The sequence below is a fragment of the Myiozetetes cayanensis genome, unplaced genomic scaffold (genome assembly GCF_022539395.1).
Source record: "Myiozetetes cayanensis isolate MyiCay16 unplaced genomic scaffold, myiCay2020 scf23, whole genome shotgun sequence".
NCBI lineage: Eukaryota > Metazoa > Chordata > Aves > Passeriformes > Tyrannidae > Myiozetetes > Myiozetetes cayanensis.
The window spans coordinates 1,693,288-1,716,182 of NW_026087445.1; the positions used below are offsets into that span (position 1 = coordinate 1,693,288).

General features: G+C 47.9%; 1 protein-coding gene across 13 annotated transcripts in view; it reads left to right on the forward strand.

Annotated features, from left to right (window-relative positions):
- Positions 1–222: 222 nt before the first annotated feature.
- The window catches only part of CACNA1B (calcium voltage-gated channel subunit alpha1 B), a 283,230-nt gene continuing 260,557 nt past the window's right edge, over positions 223–22,895 (forward strand). For 8 of the 13 annotated variants that reach the window (XM_050319736.1, XM_050319738.1, XM_050319740.1 and 5 more), the window contains exons 1-3: positions 224–882; positions 3,600–3,706; positions 10,752–10,891. In XM_050319736.1, the coding sequence (XP_050175693.1) occupies positions 624–882; positions 3,600–3,706; positions 10,752–10,891 (506 nt within the window). In that variant the 5' untranslated portion in view covers positions 224–623. Of the gene's footprint in view, positions 883–3,599; positions 3,707–10,751; positions 10,892–22,895 lie in introns of all 13 variants that reach the window. The other 5 variants (XM_050319743.1, XM_050319744.1, XM_050319745.1 and 2 more) reach the window with 2 other exon arrangements.

The following is a 22,895-nucleotide window of genomic DNA, read 5'->3' on the forward strand; positions in this document are numbered from 1 at the left end:
CATCCCTCCTTCCCCCGGGGAGGGGCCGCGGCTCCGCCGTATTTACCGAGGTGGGCGGTGGCTGCCGAGCCGGGCCGGGCTCCATCCTCCCTCCTCCCGCCCCCCGGTGCCGGTGACTGGGGCGGGCGGAGCCGCGGCGGCCCCATTGGCTCCGGGCATCACATGCGGCGGGGCCGGGCCGTGCCGGAGCCGTGCCGGGCTGGGCTGGGCTGGGCACGGCGAGCGCTCCCGCGGCGGGCACGGCAGCAGCGCAGAGCCCCTTCCCAGCCCAGCCGAGGCACCGCGACCCCCGCGGCCGCCCCCGCCGCCGCCCCGGCCATGAGGTCGGGCCGGAGAGACGGCACCTGTGCGGGGAGGTGAGCGGAGCCCCGGCGCCTTCCTCCTACCCCCGGGCAGCCACCGCGGCGGGGGAAGCGCAGGGGGTGGAGGAAGGGAAAAGGATTTTTATTTTTATTTTTTAATTTTTTTTTTTTTTTATAATACATCAATACATTTTTGCTGCGATCAATCCCGATCCCGCGACTGAAGCCCCCGGAGGGAGAAGTGCTGCGCGCTGTGATGCGTCTTCCTCTCGCCTCGGCTGCCAGTTTGGATTGTAGCGCCCGGCTCCGTGCACCGCGAGGATGGCTCGGTTTGGGGATGATCTGCCGACCCGCTATGGAGGTGGAGGGCCGGCCGGGGCTGGAAGAGGGAGCAGCCGGCAAGGTGGCCCCCAAGCCGGCCAGAGGATGTATAAGCAGTCGATGGCTCAGAGGGCCAGGACTATGGCTCTCTACAACCCCATCCCTGTCAAACAGAACTGCTTCACAGTCAACAGATCCCTCTTCATCTTCAGTGAAGATAATGTTATACGGAAATACGCCAAGCGAATAACAGAATGGCCATATCCTTTCAGGGAGGGTGTGTGGGCACGGAGGGGGGGGGGTGAAGCTGGGGAGGGGAGAGGGAGGTTGAGGGGAAGAGACCCCTCTGGGCAGCGCAGGGTGAGTGTCTGGGGCTGATGCAGACGTGCATGTGTGAGCCAGGGAGTGCGGTGGGTGTGTGTGCCACGGATCCCTGTGCCCGACATAACGCACGGCCGTGTCCATGGGGACCACAGGGAATTGCTCCTGTGGGCACAGCAGAGGGTGTTTTGGGGGTGCCCTGTGCCAGGGCTGTGTGTCAGACGTACGTGCATGCCAAGTGTGGCTTTAGGTGTGAGCTGGACATGTAGATTTACATTCCCTACGATTTAAGTCAGCTGCAAAGGGCTCTGTGAGGTTCGTGCCAGCGAATCCTGATTCTTATTTCCATCTTGAAGCCTTCCAACTCTTCTGTCTCACTCTGAATGGCAGAAGGAGTGTGGGATAAAAATGGTGACACCTTAGCATTAAAGCTGCATTGATAGTAGGGACATTGATAGCCCAGGTACCTGGCGAATCCCAGGAATACAATCATTGCAGCTCAGGTTTAGCACATCCCCTCCTGAATCCATTAGAATCAACATGAATCATGGCACTCTGATTAGGTGCGTAGTCTAAGCTTAGGCTGTACTAAACAAAAAACAATATTAGCAAAGCCTTGAGGCAGAGGGAGGCAGTAAGTGGGGAGAGGGATCGTCTGCTGTGTCGTGCAAGGGGCAGATGCTTTCTGCCCAAGCCCCAGCTCCCAGGCTGAGTGATGATCCTCAGAAAGGGGGCTTTGCTGGCAGTGCTGGTTGTAAGCCATGAGCAAAGGGGAGCAGAGTGTTTGAGGCCACCAGGGAGTAGCTGGTGTGTGTGTGTGTGTGTACAGGAGTGCATCGCACTGGTGGTCTCCAGGGAGCCGGCTGTTTTCTTTTCATTTGATATCACACCCCTGTTAATCCCCAGCTAACAGCAGCCAGGCCTCCTCCCAGCCTCCTAGCAACACTTTCAGTTGCCACAGAGGCCAGCTCCTGTTTAGGCTTCCCCAGTTTTCACTTCCTGAGGGGCTCACAGGAAAAATACACCCATGGAGCGAACGCACTTCCCTTCTCTCTGAACACACACACACACGTATTGATTTCTCTGTCCACGTTATACAATCCCAGGGATTGCTGTGCTTCCTCGCCCATTTCTCCTTCCCCGCATTCCAGCGTGGATAAACAAGCCCCAGAGCCCCGGTGGCAGGCAGAGCATCGCCCTGCCCGCGAGGCCGGGTGCAGTCTGTCCCTGTCCTGCCTCTTGGGCCACTCGGCTGCGTCTTTCCCGGGGATGTGGGGAGGGGATCCACGGCGCTGCGGAGCCCGTGGGATCGGCGGAGCCGCCGGGACCGGCAGAGCCATCGGCTCTTCCCCGCGGGGCCGCTGGGCGGGCGGGGCCGGGCGCTGTCCGCGGTGCTGAGCCGAGCTCTCCACGGTGCTGAGCCGAGCTCTCCGTGATGCTGAGCCGAGCTCTCCGTGATGCTGAGCCGAGCTCTACGGGGTGCTGTGCAGCGCCTTGCGGGGTGCTGAGTTGAGCTCTACGGGGTGCTGAGCCGAGCTCTCCAAGGTGTTGAACCGAGCTCTCCGTGATGCTGAGCCGAGCTCTGCGCGGTGCTGAGCTGAGCTGACCGCGGTGCTGAGCTGAGCTGTCCGAGGTGTTGAGCCGAGCTCTCTGCGGTTTAGAACCGAGTTCCCCGCGGTGCTGAGCAGAGCTCCCTGCGATGTTGGACAGTGCCGAGCTGAGCTGACCGCGGTGCTGAGCCGAGCTCTCCACGGTGCCAATTGGTGCTGTCCTTGGTACCAAGCTGAGCTCTCCGTGGTGCCGAACCGATACTCTCTGGTGCTGGGCTGAGCTCCCCGCCGTGCTGAGCTGAGCTCTCCACGTGCTGAGCTGAGCTCTCCGTGGTGCCAAACAAATACTCCCTGGTGCTGAGCAGAGCTCCCTGCTGCGTTGGACTGATCTCTCCCTGGTGCTGAGTCTCTCCCTGGTGCTGAGTCCCTCTCCTCGTGGTGCTGAGCAGGACCATCTCCCACCCTCAGGCCCCGCTGCCGTCCCTGGCATGGCTCTGCTCTGGGAGAGCCAGGGGTTGGCACAGCTCAGGGCTGGAGACAACAGCAAAAGGGGGGACCCAGTGGCGGGTTGGGATCCTTCCCCTGGGATTGCTTCCCTCCTACATCTCGACAGGGCGCTGGTGATTTTATTCTCTCTGGGAGAATTGCAATCTGGCAGTAATTTATGTTTTGGACCTGTGTAGACACTCTAAATCAAACTTTTTTTCACTGTGTGTTGAAGGGAGATGTTTCTGAAGGACGATTCAGCAGATGGTGTTCAGCTGTATAATCTGTTCTGAGGCAGGTTAGCTTATCAATCTCATTTTAAACCAATAATTATTAAAGGATTTTTGTTTCCTTTGGACCTTTTCCTTCCTTGCTCCCAAATTCCTTGAGTAACTCTGACTCCGTGTAAAACTCTAACTCTCTCAAAGAAGAGAGCCAATTGCCTACTGTTCTTCCAAACACAACCCAGAAAGAACTGAGGAAGTCAGGGACACTAAATGTCTTCAAAAATACGACAAATCTTAAAATACTCAATTAATGTGACTGTGGGGGTAGAAACGGGATTTGGATGAGGTTCTCCTTGTGTTGTCCAGTGTCTTCTTTAACTTTTTGGTCCTCACTCCATTTGAATACATGATTTTAGCTACAATCATAGCCAATTGTATCGTGCTGGCTCTGGAACAACATTTGCCGGATGGAGACAAGACGCCGATGTCGGAGAGATTGGTGAGTTGCATTTATTTATGTGCAGTTTTTGTTCTGCTCTGGTACAGAAAACACTCATCCCCCTCCCCAGTGCTGGGAGTGCTGGGATCTATTTTAAAGATCCACATGTAAACAAACAGGCATTGATCTGCCAATCACAAAAAAAATCAGTCAGTGCCAACAAGAATAACTCTCCCCTCCTGATCCCATCTGCTCAAATGCTTCATCACTCCAGCCAGCCCTGCCCAGTTGCAGGAGAGGAGATGGAGCTCCTGTTCTGATCAGAAAAGCTTCAAACTTAGGTTGTCTCTAAACCAAGACAAGAAAGGGCTGATGAATGCTCAGAATTATCTCTTAAATCATCAATCAATCTTGAATATTTCTGTGATATTTTCCCAGGGAGTGCTAGAACAGAGTAACCTTTAAGGTTCATGTGTCTCTTCCTGTCACTGTGCATGTGAAGGATCCTACAAAGCGAACTTGGGGTTTAGATGATTGCACTTCCCTTCCAAAGAAAATGAAACCAGCTTACAGAGGAAAACAGTTTCCCTGCAGGCTTTATGGTAATGAGCCCAATTACCTTATTTCAAAAGAAAATAGAAGAATAGCTTCAAAACAATTCTTCCATTTATCATCACTGTAGGAAAAATGTGTAACACTTGGGTTGATTTTTCTCCTCCTGTTAATGATCTGGAAAGTCTTGCATGCCCAAATGCATTAATCCTGGTGCATGTTCAAAGGATGAATAAATATGGATGAATAAATAGGGATCCATATGTGTTTGCCATGTAGATATAATGTTATGCAAACAAAAATAATATTAGGCTCGCTGCCAAAAACTAGAGGGCCTGTACACTGGTTGCTGCAGTTTCCAAGGGTGGGCAACTCTCACAGTGTCATCCTTCAGAAGCAGGAACAAGTGTGTTAGTGATGGATCCAGAAGGAGCATCAGGGTCAGCCACTTGGTCCTAAATCAGAAATGGAGCTGCTCCTGCTGCCTGTCCACCCTCCATGGGGTTTGCTTACTGTCCCTGAGTTATTTCTAATTAAGGAGAGATGAGGATAAGATGAATACATGCATTTATGTCCATCTTTCTGCCATTTAAACATGCTCTGTGTGCTTTAGGAGTGGTCAGCAAGGTCAGCCTGGGGCTGTGAGCAGAGCACAGGTTCAGACCCAGGGTAGTGACCGAGCTGGAAAATGTTTTCCATGGTTGTGAACACATGGAACAGTGAAGGGGAAAAGCAATTTTGTGGGTGTTTTGGCCTGGTTACCCTTTGGGATGTTTTAAGCAGCAGCAGTTACGGTTAACAAGTTGGTTTTATGTTTCTCTATATCCCCAGATTTATAAGGGAATCCCACAGGCATTTTATTGTCCTTCCCCCCCCTGTATAGATTCCATTTTACAGCACAAACACCTTCAGTTCCTGCACAAATCATTCCAAAGGGGGCACTGCCATCACCACCAAATATTGTAAGATAACTGGGTGTATTAAATGCACAGTCTCTGCCTTGTTGGTTCAGCCTTGGTGAGGAAGGAAGAATTAACTCCTGATTTTTGTCCCTGTTGGGCACCATTGCCTTTGATCCAGGTATTCTTAGGCCATTTTATCTACAGCACATTCATAACTCTGAAGTATGAAGGAGTTTATCATGGAATAACAATGAGAGTCTTTACAAGTAATGAAATATTTTTTATTTTCAACACATGCTGGAAAGATTAAGCATCGGGAGTAAGAAAAACTGTCTGCTGGTTTCAAAGTGAAACTGCCTTAGAATGTTCCTGCTGCTTCCACAAACTGGAAGTTGTTTCATTGAAAATGTTACAAATCCATGTGAAACCAGAGTGGGTGAACATTCCCATACATTTACAGGTTTGTTGAGCCAAATTCTAAGCCTCTGCAGAACAGCAGGTGCTTTTTTGCTGTCTTTGGCAGGAATGGAACTGGCCTTTTTTGGTTAATGATTGGTGGATATATATTTCCTTCTCCTGGGTTCATTAAAATATTCAAACTGGAGTGAGGGCTCATCACTGAAGAGTTAATCAGATGTTAAGGATGTGAGATGCACATCACGAGCCTTTGATGACTGGAGATGTAGGCAGAGTTGTTGAAGTAAAACCAGAGCTGCCTGGGCACTTTGTTCCACAGATACAAAGACAAAAATCTTAAGACTGTCTGTTTGTTAAAGCTGAGGAGAAGAGGGAGGAGACCATACAAACATTTTAATGATTTTTGGTTTCTAATCAGTGTTTTCTTGTATTTACCTCCCCTGAGACCCAAGAGATGAACCTGCAGTGCAATCTCACTGGGCTGTTTTCTGTGCTCCTGTTACTTGACAAACAGGGCTAATGAAGCACAAGTGATGCCTCAGTACCTCCAACATTTCAGGATTTGGAATGCGTGAGTTAGGAGCAATCTTTCTCTGTATGTCCTTTCTCTGTATGTGAAAAAGTGTTACTTGGCTCTGGGATGGAAATTTTGGTCAAAAGCTCTGAAAAAACACCAGTTTGGTGATCAGTGGTCAACTGGAATATTGGTTTCACCTTCAGACAAGAGAAATAAGCTCGTTCTCCCACGAGCAGCAGACTGACCTACCCCTGAGGTTCTTGCCTGCTCTGAGCTGGAGCTCTCACGTGCTTCGGTTGCTGGAAGGGTTTAATTCACATCAGTAATTGCCCAGTGGAACAGGGACACTGCAGATTTGCTCCAGCCCATCTCAGTGAGTGCCTCAGCCAGTGGTTGTAGAGTCAGTCTCCCTGTGCCCCAATAAATATTGCATTGTTTGTACACACTGGAGTGCTGCCAACCTGAAAGATGCTGAGGGAGTTGTACTGAGTGGCCCAGAGCCTGGTGCTGAGAGCTCCAAATGTGGGAATGTGAACTTCCCCTCCCAGCCCTGAATGGCCTCGCTGGTGGATGCCCACGGTGCTCTTGGCTGTGCAGGCTGAGACACACTCCTCCTCTCCCTGCTTCCTTCCTGATGGCTCAGTTTTCCATGAGAAGCTTCAGGTGACTTTAGATCCAGCCCAGCCCGACAGAGGTGATCTCAGAACTGGTAGGACAGGATATCTCTTTTCTGCCCTGCTCTGGGGCTGCCCCTGTTTGGAGACACCAGGGGGTCTGTAGGGTGTTCCCTGCAGGGCTCGGGCTGTTTTTGATGTGAGGGCAGATATGACTTTCCTCATATATTCACCATGACAGCTCTTGCAATTTCCTAATGGATTTAGTGCTCTATCCCATCCACAGGCACTTCCTGCAGCCATATGTGAGCTGTTCATATTAACCTTTGCATGAACAAAGCCCTTCACTCCCAAACCCATCAAGGCTGTCACATCCAAAGGCCAAGGAAAGACACTAGGACGTGGACTAGGAATAGTAATGACTTTCCAGACTCAGAAGTTGTTTCTGATCTGAAACATATTGATTAAATGTGTGTTTGGCCCAGTCTCAAGCTTTGCTGTGTCCACAGCAAACAACTTGCTGGCACAGCTCTGGCTGCTGCCCAAATTCTCCGCCCTCCATCCCAGCTCACACACTGACACTCATTATCACCTGCTCTCCCACTCCTGAACCCAAGCAGGGCACAGCCTCCTGTCTGGAGGGGCTGCAGGACGTGCTGGCAGCAGGGATGCTGAGCCCAGGGCAGTGCCACTCCAGTGCTGCCCAGGGCATCTCACCCACGTCCTTGCCCTCCTCCCATCACACACAGTCCTGCAAATCCCTCTTTGGGACCTCTACCCAAAGGGGCACAAGTTTCAGTTTTCATCTCATTGTGACTGCCCTGATTTCTTGGGCTGAGTCAGTGCAAGTTCAGGCAGGCTTTAGAAAAGACCCTCTTTCCATCCCCTCTTATTTCCCCAGCTCCTCACTGCCAACCTGACCGCTTTCCTTCATGATAAACACCCAAATCCATCTGTCAGCCTTCCTGCTTCCCTAGAAGCTCAGGACTTCTTTGACCCACTCCTTAAGTGCTCTGTGTAGTTCTTAGCTTTGGGAAGAGCATATCCCATCAAACCCTGGAGTACCTGAAGCCTGGCTCTTTAAAGCTGGGAGCTGTAATCACAAGGCACCTGACCTAGATTGAGCAAAGACTGGGAGCAGAGTAGAGACGAGGCTTCAAGGAAGTGAGGGAGTAATGTGGAGGAGTGGATGTGGGTAAAGGTAGCTTTTTTTGTGTGTCTTAGAGGAGTTATTTTTAGAGGCACGCTCGTAGTTGTGGGATGGAAATATGGGATGGGCTGGGAGGCCTTTGTTTCCACGGATTATCCATAATAGCTGTTGAGCTAGGAGGTGTTGTGGGGTTGAAGAGCAGTCCCTCTGTTCATCAGGGAAAGCAGAGGAGCAACTTCTGAAACCACACAGGATGATATCTGACCCCCTCTTCCTTCTTCCCTCTTTTCTGTACTGGGTTGGAGCCCTGGGATCCCTCCAGCTCTTGCTGTGGAGCAACTGCTGGAAGAAGATGCTTGCTGTAGGATTTCTGTTGAAGGTTATGAAAGGTCTGATGGCCTTTGGTGCTGTTTCTCTGTGGGTAAACAGCACTGGGATGGGCAGCTGGAGGTCTGTCAGTGAGGATTTGTGTCCTCTGAGCAGCATCAGGGAGGCCCTGTGAAGGCACAGGGGGCTTGGGGGTGCTGCTGCTGGTGGGAACATCTCCTTGGCTGGAGGAGAAGTTAATTTGGGTGTGGGCTTTTATTTTCTCCTCTCTGTTTCAGCCAAAGGCCTACAGTGAGAGCTCAGCTTTGCCTTGCTCTGTTTTTGTGTCTGGCCAGCCAGTACCTGTGTGTGTGATCTGCAGGTGACTGTCACCTGCCAGGCCATGGGGGAGGGGGGGGGTTGCTGAGGCAGGAAAAGTGGAAGGAATGGAGATAATTCAGGGTGAAGGATGAAGTGTGTGGAAGAGCTGGGCTCTCCGAGGTGTTTAGGGATGTAGGGTGTTGATTTGTAGGAATAAAACCTTAATTCAGCCCCTGATGGGAAAGCCTGTCCAGAGGGGGTATTTTCCAACAGCTTGGAGGCACCTGCAGTGATCAGTGCTCTCTGGTGGACTTGCTGAGTGGGATGTGCCTCCAGCCAAGCCCCTCTGGGTGGATGTGCTGTGATGTTACACAGTCACAGACCAGCTCAGGTGGAAGGGACCACAGTGCCCCAGCTGGTGCCACCTCCCTGCTCCAGGAGGGCCATCCCAGAATTCATGGCACAGGATGGCATCCAGGTTCTGGAATATCCCCAGTGAGGAGACTCCACCCCCTCTCAGGTCTCTGTTCAGTCACTGCCCAGTGAAGAAGTTCTTCCTCATGTCCAGGTGGAACTTCCTGGGCATCAGCTCTTCCTGTTCCTCTTGTGCCATTGCTGGGCCCCCCCAGCAGAGCCTGCTCCATCCTCTGCCCCTCCCTGCAGATCCTGATGGATGTAGATGGGGTCCCCTCTCAGTCTTCTCTTCTTGAGGCTGAACAGGCCCGAATTTAGGGGTGAAAAACCCGCTTTTCTGTAACAAGTGCACCAAGTGTGGGTCTGGGTCAGAGCTGAGCAGGAGCTGCTGTGTTTGTCAAGTACATCCCTGTGTCAAACCTGCTTCTTCCTCTGGGACCACAAGCCTTGACATTCCTGCTCTTTTTGCAGAAGAGAACAAACAATCCCCTCTTGTCATTAGTAGAATTGCAAATTGGAAACAACTGTCCATCAAACAGCAGCTCAACTCCGGGGCTCTGATGGCCAGAAATGCCACTGGCAAAAAAAATCTCTTAATCTCTTAATTTGGAAGTTTGCTTCTCTTCGGGCAGGGCCGCTTTGCTTCCATTGACTTCAGCTGAAAACAGGGATCTAAGGCACATTTGGAAATTGGTTACAGGTGCCAAAGCCAATTAATGTGGTCTTGCAATTGATCTCCTTTGCTTTTACCTCTTTGTTCCCATTTTTTGCCTATGCCTTTGACTTCCAAATGTACATGTTTTCATTTGGCACTGAATTTGTATTGAAACTCCTGTCAGTAATTTAATACTACATAATCTATAATAAATATATATGATATGATATGATATAATATAAATAATATAATATAATATAATATAATATAATATAAAGATTATAGAGAGATCTGTGGCCATTCAGTACCTGTGTGTGTGATCTGCAGGTGACTGTCACCTTGCCAGGCCCACAGGGGTGTGGGAGGTGGAGTTGCTAAAATAAATGGTTTAGATGAAATAAATTTACAACATAAATAATAACTACAAATACATAGTATATAAACAATGTAGACATATTTATATATAAATAATGTAGACATTTATATATAAATAAATATAGACATTTATATAAAATATATAATTAATAAATATAAAATAAATAATAAAAATGAAATAAATAGATAAAAATAGGTGAAATAAATGGTTTAGTAAAACTGTGGAGACTAAGTTTAATTTCTCTGTAGGAGGTAAGACATGAAGCTGAGATCCCAAAATCTGCCCCATGGACCTGAGGCACAAATCCTATTGCTCCTGCTGGGAGGGAAAGGCGTTTTCTCCATGAATCAGACACACAGTGAAAGGAAAACAAATGAGATTGTGGCTGTGGAAATTTAGAAAATGGAGGGGAAAGAGTGAAGGAGGAACTGATGGAATGAATGATAAATAAATAATTTCCTGTCCGTGTTCACAAGCTGTCTGTGCTGACTGTTAATCTCCAAGGTACCCTCTTGTTTCAGGTTCCTGGATGAATTGTGAAGCGCTTCCTTTTCTGTGTCAATAACTGCTGGAAAAGGTGATCTCAAGTTTAAATATGCCCTTAGAGCAAAAGTGCAGCTTCAAAATTCCTTCTGGAATCACGGCTTGGAAAGAACGGGGTGAAAAAGAATCAGAATGAAGGCGAATAGAATTCCCAATTTAAAAATAAATAAATAAATAAATAAATAAATAACTTCCAGGGAAATAATAATCAAATTCCTCTTTGAGTAAGGTTTCAGCTCAGGGAGTAGACAGGGGTGTGGATTTGGTGCCTGTAGCTGTTCGTGTGACTTCTCAGAGCAGCAACTCCCTTGATTCCCCTGGTTTTTGCTCTCTTGCAGGACGACACCGAGCCCTACTTTATTGGAATATTTTGTTTCGAGGCTGGGATAAAAATCATCGCTCTGGGGTTTGTTTTTCACAAAGGCTCTTACCTCCGGAACGGCTGGAACGTGATGGATTTTGTCGTGGTCCTCACGGGGTAAGTGATGTCCCACCCTGGCTTCAAGGGGGACTCTGGCTCTGATTTGGGGTGGGATTGATTTGAGGGAAGTGTTACATCCCTACATTTCTGCCTGTAGGATTTGTTGTGCTGAACGAGTCGCTTTTAGAGTGTTTGGAACCAACTAAAAAGTGGTTTTTCCTGAAGGATATTTGTTTGTAGATATTCTGGTGTGTGTCTTACCCACACTCTTGCTGACGTTTCCCTGGCTTTGCAGGTTCTAATTGCCACTGGCACTTGAACCTGATTTAAACCAATCTATTCTCTGGCATTACAGCATGACTTTAGAAGTCAACATGGAATGTGGTAACAAATTAAAAGCATCCCATTTTTAAGCTATTACAACTCTGAAATCAGCAAACTTTCTGCAGGAGTGGATTTATTCTGCTTGACAAAATAACTTTTCTGAACAGAACTCCAAGATGTTTGAAAAGAATTCAAAACATCTCATTAAGGCAAATATCACCTGTGTATTTTGTGCAGTGGTTTGAAATTATATCCCTGGTTTCTTTCTTGGATGTGCTTAAAATATTTTACATTAGAAACTGTTGTAATATGTATTTATTTATATGAATGGAAGATATAATGGAAACACAAATATTAAGTAATACAATACTACAAATATTGTGGTCTACAAGCTGGGCTTTAAAGCTCCAAAGGAAATGTTCCATCCATGATGTCCTGAGCTTGCAGCCTTCAGCTTGGAAGGATTTCAGTCAGTTTTCCCCAGCCTGGTATTAATATGCTCCCCAAATCCCTCCTTTCCCACACCTTCTCTGCTCCTGCGTGTGAATGTCTCTATATTTTCTGGTTGGAGAGCAGGGAAATGCTTGCATACATATATAAATGTATTCATTAGCCACATTATCACTGTAATTCTCTTTGCATTCAGGGCACCATGTGATCCAGCAACTGAGAGGCCAAAGGGAATTCTTTATGTATTGAGAGGAAGAGAATAAATATGTGGGGTTTGATTCTCCTGCTGCTGGGCTGGGGATTTAATCAATAGGAACTTGAGTGGAGTCACGAGGAGAATCAGATTTACATACTTAGGAGCACAGGGGGGACCAGGATGAGAAGAGAATTAGCACAGATGCTACAATTATTCACACCCATGGCATGTGCTGATTCCTAGTCAGTTCTATGCCCTTTTGAGAGTTAAAAAAAATTAAAATCAAGGCCCTGATTCTGGAAGGCACTTTGGAACGTGTTTTAATTTATCCTTCAACAAAGCATTCAAGTACACCTTTGAATTCAGCTGACTCCAGTTGTTCTGTACCTAAAGTTAAGGCTCTACAGAAAAGCTTTTCTGAACTCCAGCCATATTGTTTAGACATAGCTTTTTTTTTTTTTTTCTTTTATTTTCCCCCTCATAAACGCACACCAAGAATCAAGAGACATTTGGTTTTGGTGGTTTTTTTTTTTTAACAAGCAAGACTCTCAAAGTTTTGCGAGAGCGGCCGAAGCGTCGCTCGTGGGATCATCGCGGACCGTGCGCCGCGGAGTGCCGGTAGCTCAGCGCTGCTGGGTTTATTGAGGGAGTTGTTTGCAGCTCTGTTTGATCTGGGAGCCTAATTGTGGACTATCAGCTCGATTAGGCAGCTGGAAGGAGCGGCCCCGTTCCATCTGCAAACAGGCGTGTTCCTCTCCTCGCGGTCCCGGCCGCGTCAGAGCCGCTGGTTTCCCATGGTGACACCAACTGGGCTCGTACAGGGGCTTCCCACCAGGCAGGCAGTGCAGGGGTGGCAAAGGCTCAACTCAGCGGCACTGAGTCCAAGAATCGTCTCCACAGGCCTCTAATCCTCTAATTCAAGGGCTGGATTTAACATTTTTTTGGTGTTTGGGAGGAGGTTCCTGAAAATACCAGCGTTCCTCGTGTGCTGGGTTAGGCTCCTTCCTGAGCACGGGGCTGCATTTCCAGCCCAGTAAATGAGCTGGAGGGGCCTGCAGCAGAGAAACAGCACTGCAAGATCTGCAGCCTCACACAGGGGACTGAATTAGTGTTTTCTCTGTAGCCTGTAGTGTTTTGCTCTGCATTTCCTAGATCCTTGTGATGTTCTTAGCTCGCTCCTGTGTTGCCATGGGGCTGTGCTGGGAGGCAGGAGCTCCTCTTCCTTGGGCTTCCTTCACTGCCCAGAAACCTTTTCATCCCCCCTCTGCTCACCTGGGCTTGGGGTTTTGATTGAGGGGCTTGGGAAAGCCAGAGCAAGGCTGTTTATTTGACACAAACACCCCTTTTTGTCTCATTTGAGACAATCCTCCTCGGTTCTGCATCAAGACTGAAGGCAGGTTGTTGAGGAAAGAACATTTGCTGCTGCCAAACCCAGCTGGTTCTCCAGGCAGGGACTGAGAGGTGGTGACATGAGGGGGAACCTTAATTTTCACTTCTGTGGAAGGGAGATTCAGGTCTGTGTCTTTCAAAAAATGATCAGGCTGTAATTTATTAGGGAATAATAAAAGAGGACAGTGCTAAGCCAGTGCTTAATGTGTTCTTATAAATATAGATAGGTAGGACATCAGTTTTTGAAATACCATTTTACTACTCTATCAAAAGCTTTCCTTTGCCATATGTGCAAGGTTTCTACTTGGAAATGTTTCTTCATGTTTCCCAGGCAGTGATCAGTGTTCGGTTCCCAAGCTCAGTTTCACACTGATCTTCAATATTACAGAGGGATTTGGATTTCTCTCTCTCTCTCATTTTTTTTTTCTTAAATTTTATTTCTGTGTAAGCATGAAAGATCATGAGAACCTGTTTCATGATACCACACACAGAGCTGTGTACCCGCTAATCCCGTTGAGTGCCCGTTTTTATGAAGGTAAATGCTGAATGTCAGAAAATCTGATCTCATTTTCAGCTTTTAGCTAAAACCCCACAGAAGCAAAGAGCAGCTCTGCTCTCGTTATCTGTTTCCATAGGAAAAAGGGCAGAGTCTGGGTGTGTTTTGGAGGAGGCTGTGGGGGAAGGCTCTGCATGGATTGAACTCACCCTTATGTAAATACTACAGTGATCATGCAGAAATCCTTCCCACCTGTTTTTTTCCAACCCCCTTTTTTTTTTTATTTTTTTTTATTTTTTGCCTGTACCCCAGAATTATCGATAAATATATTTTTTTTTTAATCTCCCTGCCACGATGGAAGATTCTGTTTGTCAAAAACCAGGTAGCAGAAGTTGTTAATCAGAAAATACAGCAGGGCTGTGTTTTGTGCAGCCAGGATCAATATCCTATCGAGCTAAACCCGAGTCTAACAGACAGTGGCCCAAAATGGCTTGGTTGTCGTTCCAGAAAACCCTCCCTCGGTTTCTTTCCACAGTGGTGCCTATTTCTCATTTGCTTCCAAGGAATCCTGCTGACTTGCTGTTAATAAAGGCCTGGGAAAAGAATAGATTGCTGCTTCTTGAAAAGATTTTGGTCCCTTTGTCATTTTTTTTTAGTGATTTCTTGTGGACTCCTTCAGCTGTAGATGAGCACCCAGGAAAGCTGCCCTGCTGGGATGTGCCTGTTGCTGTTGTGGAGAGAAATACGTGTATTTTATAGCTCCTGCTCACTCCATTTTCACATTTCTTAGGGGACTGGGTTCACTCCAGTGATGACATCACTCATTAGCAGCTCTAAATCACCCCAAATTGCAGTTTCTCAGCTGGCCTGGCACTGTATGATCTTAATGCACTTTTTCCAAGGGATTTTTTAACTCTATTGCTGCAACGTGTTTTGGGTTGGAAACCTCAGAAACCCACAGTGATCTTGGGAACAAAGTTGTCCTATCCCCAAACTCCTCAGATGGCAGTGGATGGAGATGGGAGCCTGGACAGGGGGCTTGGAGGGTTCAGGCCTGTTCCTCTCGGTGTTCATGGGAAGTTTTCTCCTGGGCTTTGGATCCAACAACCCAAAGAACTGCTGTGCTGGGTTTACCCACAAACATCCTCTCCTGCTCTCCCAGGCTGAGTGCTGAGGATGAGGCATGGCTAAAATGATCCTGATCTTTCTGATTCCTAAACTAGGGATTTTTGAGGTGGGGAAAAAAAGGGTCTTTTTAAAAGGGCTTTTAAGCTGTGTGGTCCAAGGGGTCTGTCCTCCTCGCTTGTGTTTTGGAGCTTGTTTATAACTTCTGGTATCAGTGTGTGGTGGGTAATGGGTCCTATGGTTTAATTACATATCACAACAAAGGTGCTTATCCCTTTTTTTTTTTTTCCAGCACCAGCTACCTGAGATTTCCTTTGGTGCCTTCTAGATTTTGTACAGTCGGGTTTGAACAATAATAATTCAATTTTTTGCATGTTTATGGCTTTAATAAACTCCAGCATTTCCCCAGTCAGAGATTTGTGCTGCCCAACCTCCCCTGACCTGAGTTTTCCGTGCTCCTTTGCTCTGGTCCTTTCCCAGTGCCATCACATCCCCTCAGAGTGCCCACAGCTGGGTCCGGTGTTCGCCCAACACCAGGAGCTGCTAAAACCGCAGCACTTGAAAGGATCCTGCCCTGTCCTTTCCGAGCAGAATTAATTTCTTTTGGCTTCCAACCAGCCTGGATTAAACACTCTCGAAGAGTCCTGGTGGCTTCTTGAGCCAGTTGGATCAGCTGCCTGCATCTCTGGGTGGGACTGGCAGAGACAGCGTGTGCCAGGCCCGGAGCTGCCAAATGATGTGCCCAGAGTCTCGGTGCTCTTACGGGTGTCTCAGGCTGTCTGGAACAAATTGCAAGAGCTGGAATTATCCTGATTGCCTGAGCAGTGTGCTCCCAGCTCCCGGGGATGCTGGTAATTTGGAAGGTAACTCGTTTAGTAACATAATAGAGACCTGTTCAGCCTCGCTGTTCGCTTTGCTGGTTACCAGGATCATCCTGCTTATGTGGGCAGTGGGAGCTGCTATTCCTGGTGCAGCGTATGAGGAGCAGCAGCCTGGGTTGCAGTGATGACTGTCAAAGTGGGAGGCAGTGGAACCACCCAGCCTGGTCTGTGCAGCGGGGTTGTGGACCTCTGATGTTCCCATTTGAGGTGGATGGACCTCCTAGACAGGGTGTGCGTGTGGGAGATGTGACTGTGGGGTTATTGGAGAAGTAAATGGCTGATTAAGGGCTGGGATTTTTAAAGCTGCCCAATATACACAGATGCTTTGGCTCCAGCTTTTTTCTTTCTCTTCCATGTGCGTGTTCCTGTGCATTAAGAAGCTTTTAACTAAAATATCTGGTATGCAGTGACAGGACAAGAGAAAATGACCTCAAACTGAAAGAGAGTTGGTTTAGATGGGATATTGGGAAGGAATTCTTCCCTGTGAGGGTGGGGAGGCCCTGGCACAGGGTGCCCAGAGAAGCTGTGGCTACCCCATCCCTGGGAGTGTCCAAGGCCAGGTTGGACGGGGCTTGGAGCAACCTGGGCTAGTGGAAGGTGTCCCTGCCCATGGCAGGGGTGGAATGAGATGATCTTTAAAGCTCCCTCCAACCCGAACCATTCTGTGATTCCCTATTTCACCTGCAAAAAACCCATTGAACACGTTAATTTAAAAGATGAAATTCCAATGAAATAACCCCCCTTGGATGCCCTGCAGCATGACTTTAGGTTGTATTCATTGCTTTGTTTATAAGCTCTAGATCTACAGACCTGGGGGAATAAAGGGGTTGGGAAGCGCAGGTTTCTTTCTGCTTTCCTGCTGTGCAGCTTTGGGCACCTCTGTGCTAGAAAGCAAAGCTGAGCAGCAACAGGAGTTGGGAAAAGGGATACTTTAAGAAGGGACAAGCTTCATCTTGACTAGTTATCCCCAGGAAAAGGAGTAAATCTCTGCATGGTTGTGCAGTATGGGTGGTGATGGACTGGGGTGATTGCTGCTAGTGCCGTGCATGAGTCATGCTAAGAGCAAAGCATTTATGGATTTTAATGGAGCTGATCCTTGCTTTCAATTTCTTTTATGCTCCAGTGATGGATGGAGACTTTCTGGCCCAGAAAAGCCAAGGGTCCCTTCTGAAATTAAATCGGATAGAACTGGACAAGACAAAGGGAATTTACCTGTTTTCCTGGATGTCAACTGATGATCTGGCTGGTGTGGGAGGGCAGGAAGGCAGGAGAGCAAGGAACCAAACTTTCTCTTTTGAAGCAGAAAAAGTTTGCAACTGGAAGGGAAGAGGGTGTGTGAGGTCTCAGCTTGAACACAAAGTTCTCCTGTCTTCTGTCCCTTGGCTGTTTGGGCTCTTGGGGAGCTGAAGAAGCAATTTCCTTCAGACTCTGGACAAAGAGGAAGGATTTGGGGCCTCTAAACCCATCTGGCCAATGTCCCTGCTTCCTTTTTGCACCATCACAGACAGGTTCACCCAGTGGGGCTGCAGATTCTTTGAGACTGGAGCATGTTTTTCCTCTGGGCTTGTTTCACTTAGCAAAGGGGCACCCAGGCCATGCTGGGCCTGTTGGAGTGTTAATTAGGGCTCCTGTCTTTTTTTTTTTTGTCACTTGAGAGTGGTTTTTCTGCACAGATTCGGGTGGGGGTGGGTGGAGGCAGGTGGAGTTAAGCAGGTGGGAGTGTAATTGTGTGGCTGCTGCTAAATTAGAAGGAGACTTTCCTGGGCAGAGGAGGACTCAGGGCTGTGCTTGGAGGATGCTGCAGATGGTCACAGTCCCCTCTCAAGGGTGGGGACAGCCCTTCCCTGGCAGGAGTTATCCTTGGAATGTGGCTCTGCTCTGGTGGTGGCAAACTGAATGTTTCAGGTCACAGTACTTCTCAAGGGCAGACAGATAATGAGATTGATGTGCTTCTCCCTTACTTTATTAGAAGTGACTGCAAGGTATTGAATACCTGGTATGTGAGCTGAGAAATGATGGAGCTGCACAATGGGAAGCCAGAAAGTTGAGGCAGGAACAAAGAGCCTTTCCCAAAGAGAGAGGAAACAAAATTATTTAGGCTTTTATCTTATGGGGCTTTCCATACTTTGTGCCTGTCTGTGCTGCTTTGAAGCTTTTTGCTCCCAAAGAGGGGACTGTCAGCCAATGTTTGTGGGGGCTCAGATCTCCCTGAGGTCAGGTAGCTGTGAAGTAAAAGTGACCATCCCAAGTGAAAAGGAGAGGTGCTTTCTCATCTCATCACAGCCAGGGCTTTATCAAAGCCAGGCAGGATCATTAGTCCAGAGTCCAGGCAGTATTTTTAGCTTTTTATGGCTCTCAAAGGGAGGTTGGTGGCAGGAAAATATTGGCTCTGGTAGGGAACCAGCTGTACTGATTGCAAAGGCAATCGTGGGGACTGCAGGTGGGAAGAGGGCTCTGCACCTTGTGATCTGCTCCTAATGTGTGATCCTGCCCTGGGAATCATGTTGAGTGGGCATCTGCTTGGCTGCTCACTCTTCTCTAGAGGTGGAAAGCTGCTATTGGAGCTGGGTGTGAATACTGGCAACTCAAAACCAAAACAGCAAATGAAACTTCAGCCATGAAGTGCTCTAATTTTTTTTAATTTTTTTTTAACGCTTCCTAGTTTAAAAACAAGCAAAAAAAAATATCCTCAAGCCCAAAATACCCAAGTCCTGTGTGTGGTGTTGAGTGCTGTCCCATAATTAGATGAGGAGGAGTGTGCAGGTTATCTCAGACTCCTGCTTCTCAAACGTTGTTGCTGCTGCTGTGTCCCAGTTCCCAAGGGCCCAGCTTTTGATGGCAAAGTGCTGCTCATCTGAGATGAGAAGAACCTGCCTGTGACTGTTGAAAAGCATTTAGGATTTTAGAAAACCAGCCTAATTTTAATTATTATCTAATCCTGAGCGCCACCACTGTCACGTTTGCAGACACATCCTTGGATCCACGTCTCATCCCAAAGGTTTTGGGTGCTCTGGGATTGTCTCGGGGCTCTCTGTAAACCTCAGGAAAACTTAGTGGATTTGGGAAACTGATTTTCCATTTTGCTCTTGCTGAGCCACTAACAAGGTGTGTGGGATGTTCTGGCCAGGGCAAGGCTCCAGTGCTGGGAGCTGGAACCAGGAGGATTTGGGACTCCAGGTCTCTCTGCAGATGAGCCAAGCTCTGGGGGCAGCACCTGGCATTTGTGGGTACCTGGAGATGCTTCTCCACACCAAAGTTAGATTCTTTGCTTAACTTCAGCTGAAGTTCAGTTCCCTGATCCCCACAAAGGAGAGTGGCCACCCAAACAGTGCTCTTCAAAAACCCACGAGAGACCTTTCCTCCCTGGCACGGCCACCATGAGTTAAATTGGTGGTTGCCACAAAAAGTGCCTCCTCCCTCCTCCATTTTCCTCTGCACTGATGGTCAGAGAAATCACCTGCAACGGTTTTTTGTTTAATAAAAGAAACAAACCCAGTGATCTCGGGGTGGAGCATTCAGGAAGCAGGTCAGGCTTTTCGGGTGGATATTCCTGTTCTGTCAGAGCTGGAGTTGTCTTGGTTTCAGGAGCTGGCTCAGGGATGGGTGTGTGTGTGTGTGTGTGTAGGTGGTTCTCGTGATCAGCTGTGGGTTTTAAAAGCATCCCTCTGGAGCAAGAAGCTCAGGTCACTCCTGAGTTAAACCTGAGCTTTTAGACAATAATGGCTTTAGTGTTGGCTCAGGTCGAGTCAGTTCAGGTCGGGCTGTGTAAGATTTAAGCACGGAAAGGATCAGGAGTAGAAACTGGGAATAGAAATTGCACTTGGGGCTCTCAGAGGAGGAGAGGGCTCTCAGTGTGTCACACCTGTGCCATAAATCTCTTTGCTGAAGGTTTTTTCCTCGTGGATTTTTCTGGAGAGAGGTTTAAAGTTGGCTCACCCTCCTTTGCCTTGTGTAAAAATTCTCTGTAAGAGTCTGCAAAACGAGAAGCTCCCAGAGTCAAACAAAGGCTTTGGGAGCCTGTTGATGGCCCATGGGATGACGTAAAAGTACAGGAGTGAAGGACAGAAATGTTTGGAGGATACTGAGACTTTTTCAGCTACAAAAAGTCCCTGTGCTGAAGAACTCGCAAACTGAACCGATAATCAGAAATGCTTAGTTGGATGCAGCTTGCTTCTGGTTCAAAGAGGACTTAAAAAAACTTAGATTGGAGCTCTCAGCTTATTTTCCAATTAAAAAGAAGATGGAAAAACTGAACTGTCTTTTGGCTTAGTTCCCCATCTCAAACGTCCTGAAGCAGCCTCCTTAAATAAAGTTTGGGAGCTTAGGACAAAGGCTGTGAGAGTGATTAAAGGGTTGAAAAAACGTCCATTTAAGGAGAAATGAAAAGGCTGAGAGAGTTAAAATTAAGAGCAAAGTCTCATAAGGGCGAGACAGATAAAGGAAAGCAGAGAGGAAATCATGTTTCCCCATCTATTTTGGCAGGATTCAGAAAGCATCAGTGAAGAAATGGAAGTTTTAGAACTTCTTTACTAATGGAAATGTAATTAACTCATGGAAATCATCACAAGAATTTGCTTCAGCTGAGTTGCTCTGCTTTGGGTCTTGAGACCAAAGGAGCCTTGAGATCATCTACAGATCCACCAGAGAGGAAATGGGTTTTTGAAGGAGGATGATTAGGCCCTTTTCCTGGTGCTCCCTGAAATGAGCTGGGTGGAAATGTGAACGGGCTGTTTCATAATTGTCCTTTTCTTTATCTTGTAATTTCTCCTGGATCACGCCGGAGCCGCGACTCCGGAGCGGGAATCCGGCCCGTTACAGCCTGACCTGTGAAACACAGCAGGGGATGGCAGAGCTTCAGCTTTGTGGCTCTAGACATGAAACAATATCAATAGGAGTGGTGGTATTGCAGCGCTTAACGTCTGATTTAAAGATCAAACGTCCTCCTGCAAGCTCTGCTGCAGCCTGGAGAGAAGCTTCAGTGCTCCAGTGCCAAGGGTGCACTCAAAAGCTGCAAGTCTGAGCTTCAGGAAGAGCTTTGGGGTTGAAAATTGTTGCTCATTTAGACTGAACACAGGGTAGTTTCTAATACTGGAGATAAGGGAGTCTTAGTTTTGTGGAAAAGTGAGGTCTGGCACCATCAGAGCAGGTGGAACATCACCTTGGCCTTGCTTTGGGAGGACAAGGCCCTCCTCAGCCGTGGTGTCCACCCTTTGCAGGATTTGGAACACGGAAGAAGGTTCTGGCAGGCGAAATTATCTTATCAGAGGGTGGCCCTGTGCTCAGTGAGGCTTCAGTCAGACCTGAAAGCACGTCCAGCTGCCAGAAGTCAGGCATGAAAGCTCTCCTGCCGGGCAGGAGGGATTAACAAACCTCCCTCCCAATGCCAAAGACAAATCTCTGCTGCTTTTCTGGCCTCCAGCGCTGCGGGAGGGATGGGAGCCAAAAGCTCTGGGAAGTTGCAGCAAGTTATTTGTGCACTGGGAAGAAACAGGCAGTGATAGCTGGGGTGGGGGGAAAAAGGGGAACACCTCTCTTGATGGTCACCAGAAGTTGGTCTGGAGAAAAGAGGAGATGAAGTCTTGGCTTGATAAAGGCATGGACCATTGCACCCTGGCTGCTGTGGCTGCAGGACAGAGATTGAAGTCCAGCAAACTCCTCAAGTGTCTTTTTAATCCCATTCTTTTCAGAAGCTCATATCCAAGGAAGTGATGCTGTATATTCAGCTGACAACATCTCTAACCTCATCACAGATCTGTTCAGATCATCTCTGCCCTGAAAAATGTGCTGAAATGAAAAATTTTACCTTTCTTGTCTTCTGATGCCAAATCTCAGCTTTATTTACCCACTTCTGGGCAGAAACACTACAAATTCCTGAAGTTCTGTGGTCAAATTTATCTCCTGGCCTGGACTGGCTGGGGGAATCCTGAGCTTGTTTAAATTGATTTTCCTACAATAATCAATAAAATACTTAAATTGGTTGGGTACAATCTAAGAGCAGTTGGAAATGCTCAGCTTGGCTACCAGTTGTGGACAAGAGCAGCTCCGTGATCCCCCAAATCTATTATTAAAAGAACACTGTATTTTTTTTCACTTCCTGGTTCCAACATTAAAGCTAATGATGACAGGTACAAAATTATGGTAAACTCCTGATTTTGACAAGAGGTTAAAAGGACAAAGGAAGCTCAGCATGATCCAATTTCCTTGCTTTAACTGGGAGGCAGGAAAGGACATGAGACTATGGTGGAAGTTCTTGCTCCTGGACAGAACCAGAATAAGTACAGTTCTGCTTCTCTTGTCCAGCACACTGAGTTATTAAGTGAGATTTTGGGGGTCCTGGTTTTAATTTCTGCCCCTATCATTGGATAATAAAGGATTTTAGGCCTTGACTTTTCTCCTTTGTGTCTACATTTCTACCTCTTCAAACAAGAAGGTGATGCTGGTACCCGACTGTAACGTACTAGTGGAGGCTGGCTGACAGTATTGAAAAAAATGAGTCTAAAATGTCTCAAAAGAGGCAAAAATAAGTCCTTAAAAACGTTGAAATGAAGCAGGAGGAGAATCTGAATCAGATGAAATAGATGGTGAAGGCATAATCCTTCTAGAAATGCAGCTGCTCCCTCACAGTGAGTGGGAGACTCTTGCACGGAGCTCAGTGTTCGTGTTCCACAGGGAATGTGCTGGAGCAGGGCCGTGCCACACACAGGGAAACTGCAGCTGTGGGGGTGTCTGCCAGCCCTGAACCCCAGCAGAGATGGCACCTCTGGGGGAGGTGACATGTTCTGAGTCCAAATGTCCACAAGTGTCGCCCTGGCCTGGCTGGGTATAGAAATGAGGGGCTCCACCTTTGCTGGGGCAGAAGGGACTGGGAGGAGGAAGAGGAATGTGCTCCACAGTGAGCTCAGGCTTCAGGGTGATGCTGGGATTGCTGGGATCATGGATAGATTTTGAAAAGCTGGTGCATGCAGGGAATGAATGGAAGGGAGAAGATGGAAGGGTTTTCCCTGTGCCTTTTCCCCCTGGGATGGTTTGAGGCAGCACAAGCCTCCCCAGGAGAGCAGCTCTGCTGAAGCCACTGATGGTAACCACGGGCCAGGTTCAGCTCTTTGGGTTTCAAAGGCCACATCTGAGCAACCACCTGATGCCAACAGTGCTCACAGAAAAAAAAACCCCAAACATTCAGGACTTGTATTTTATCTCTCT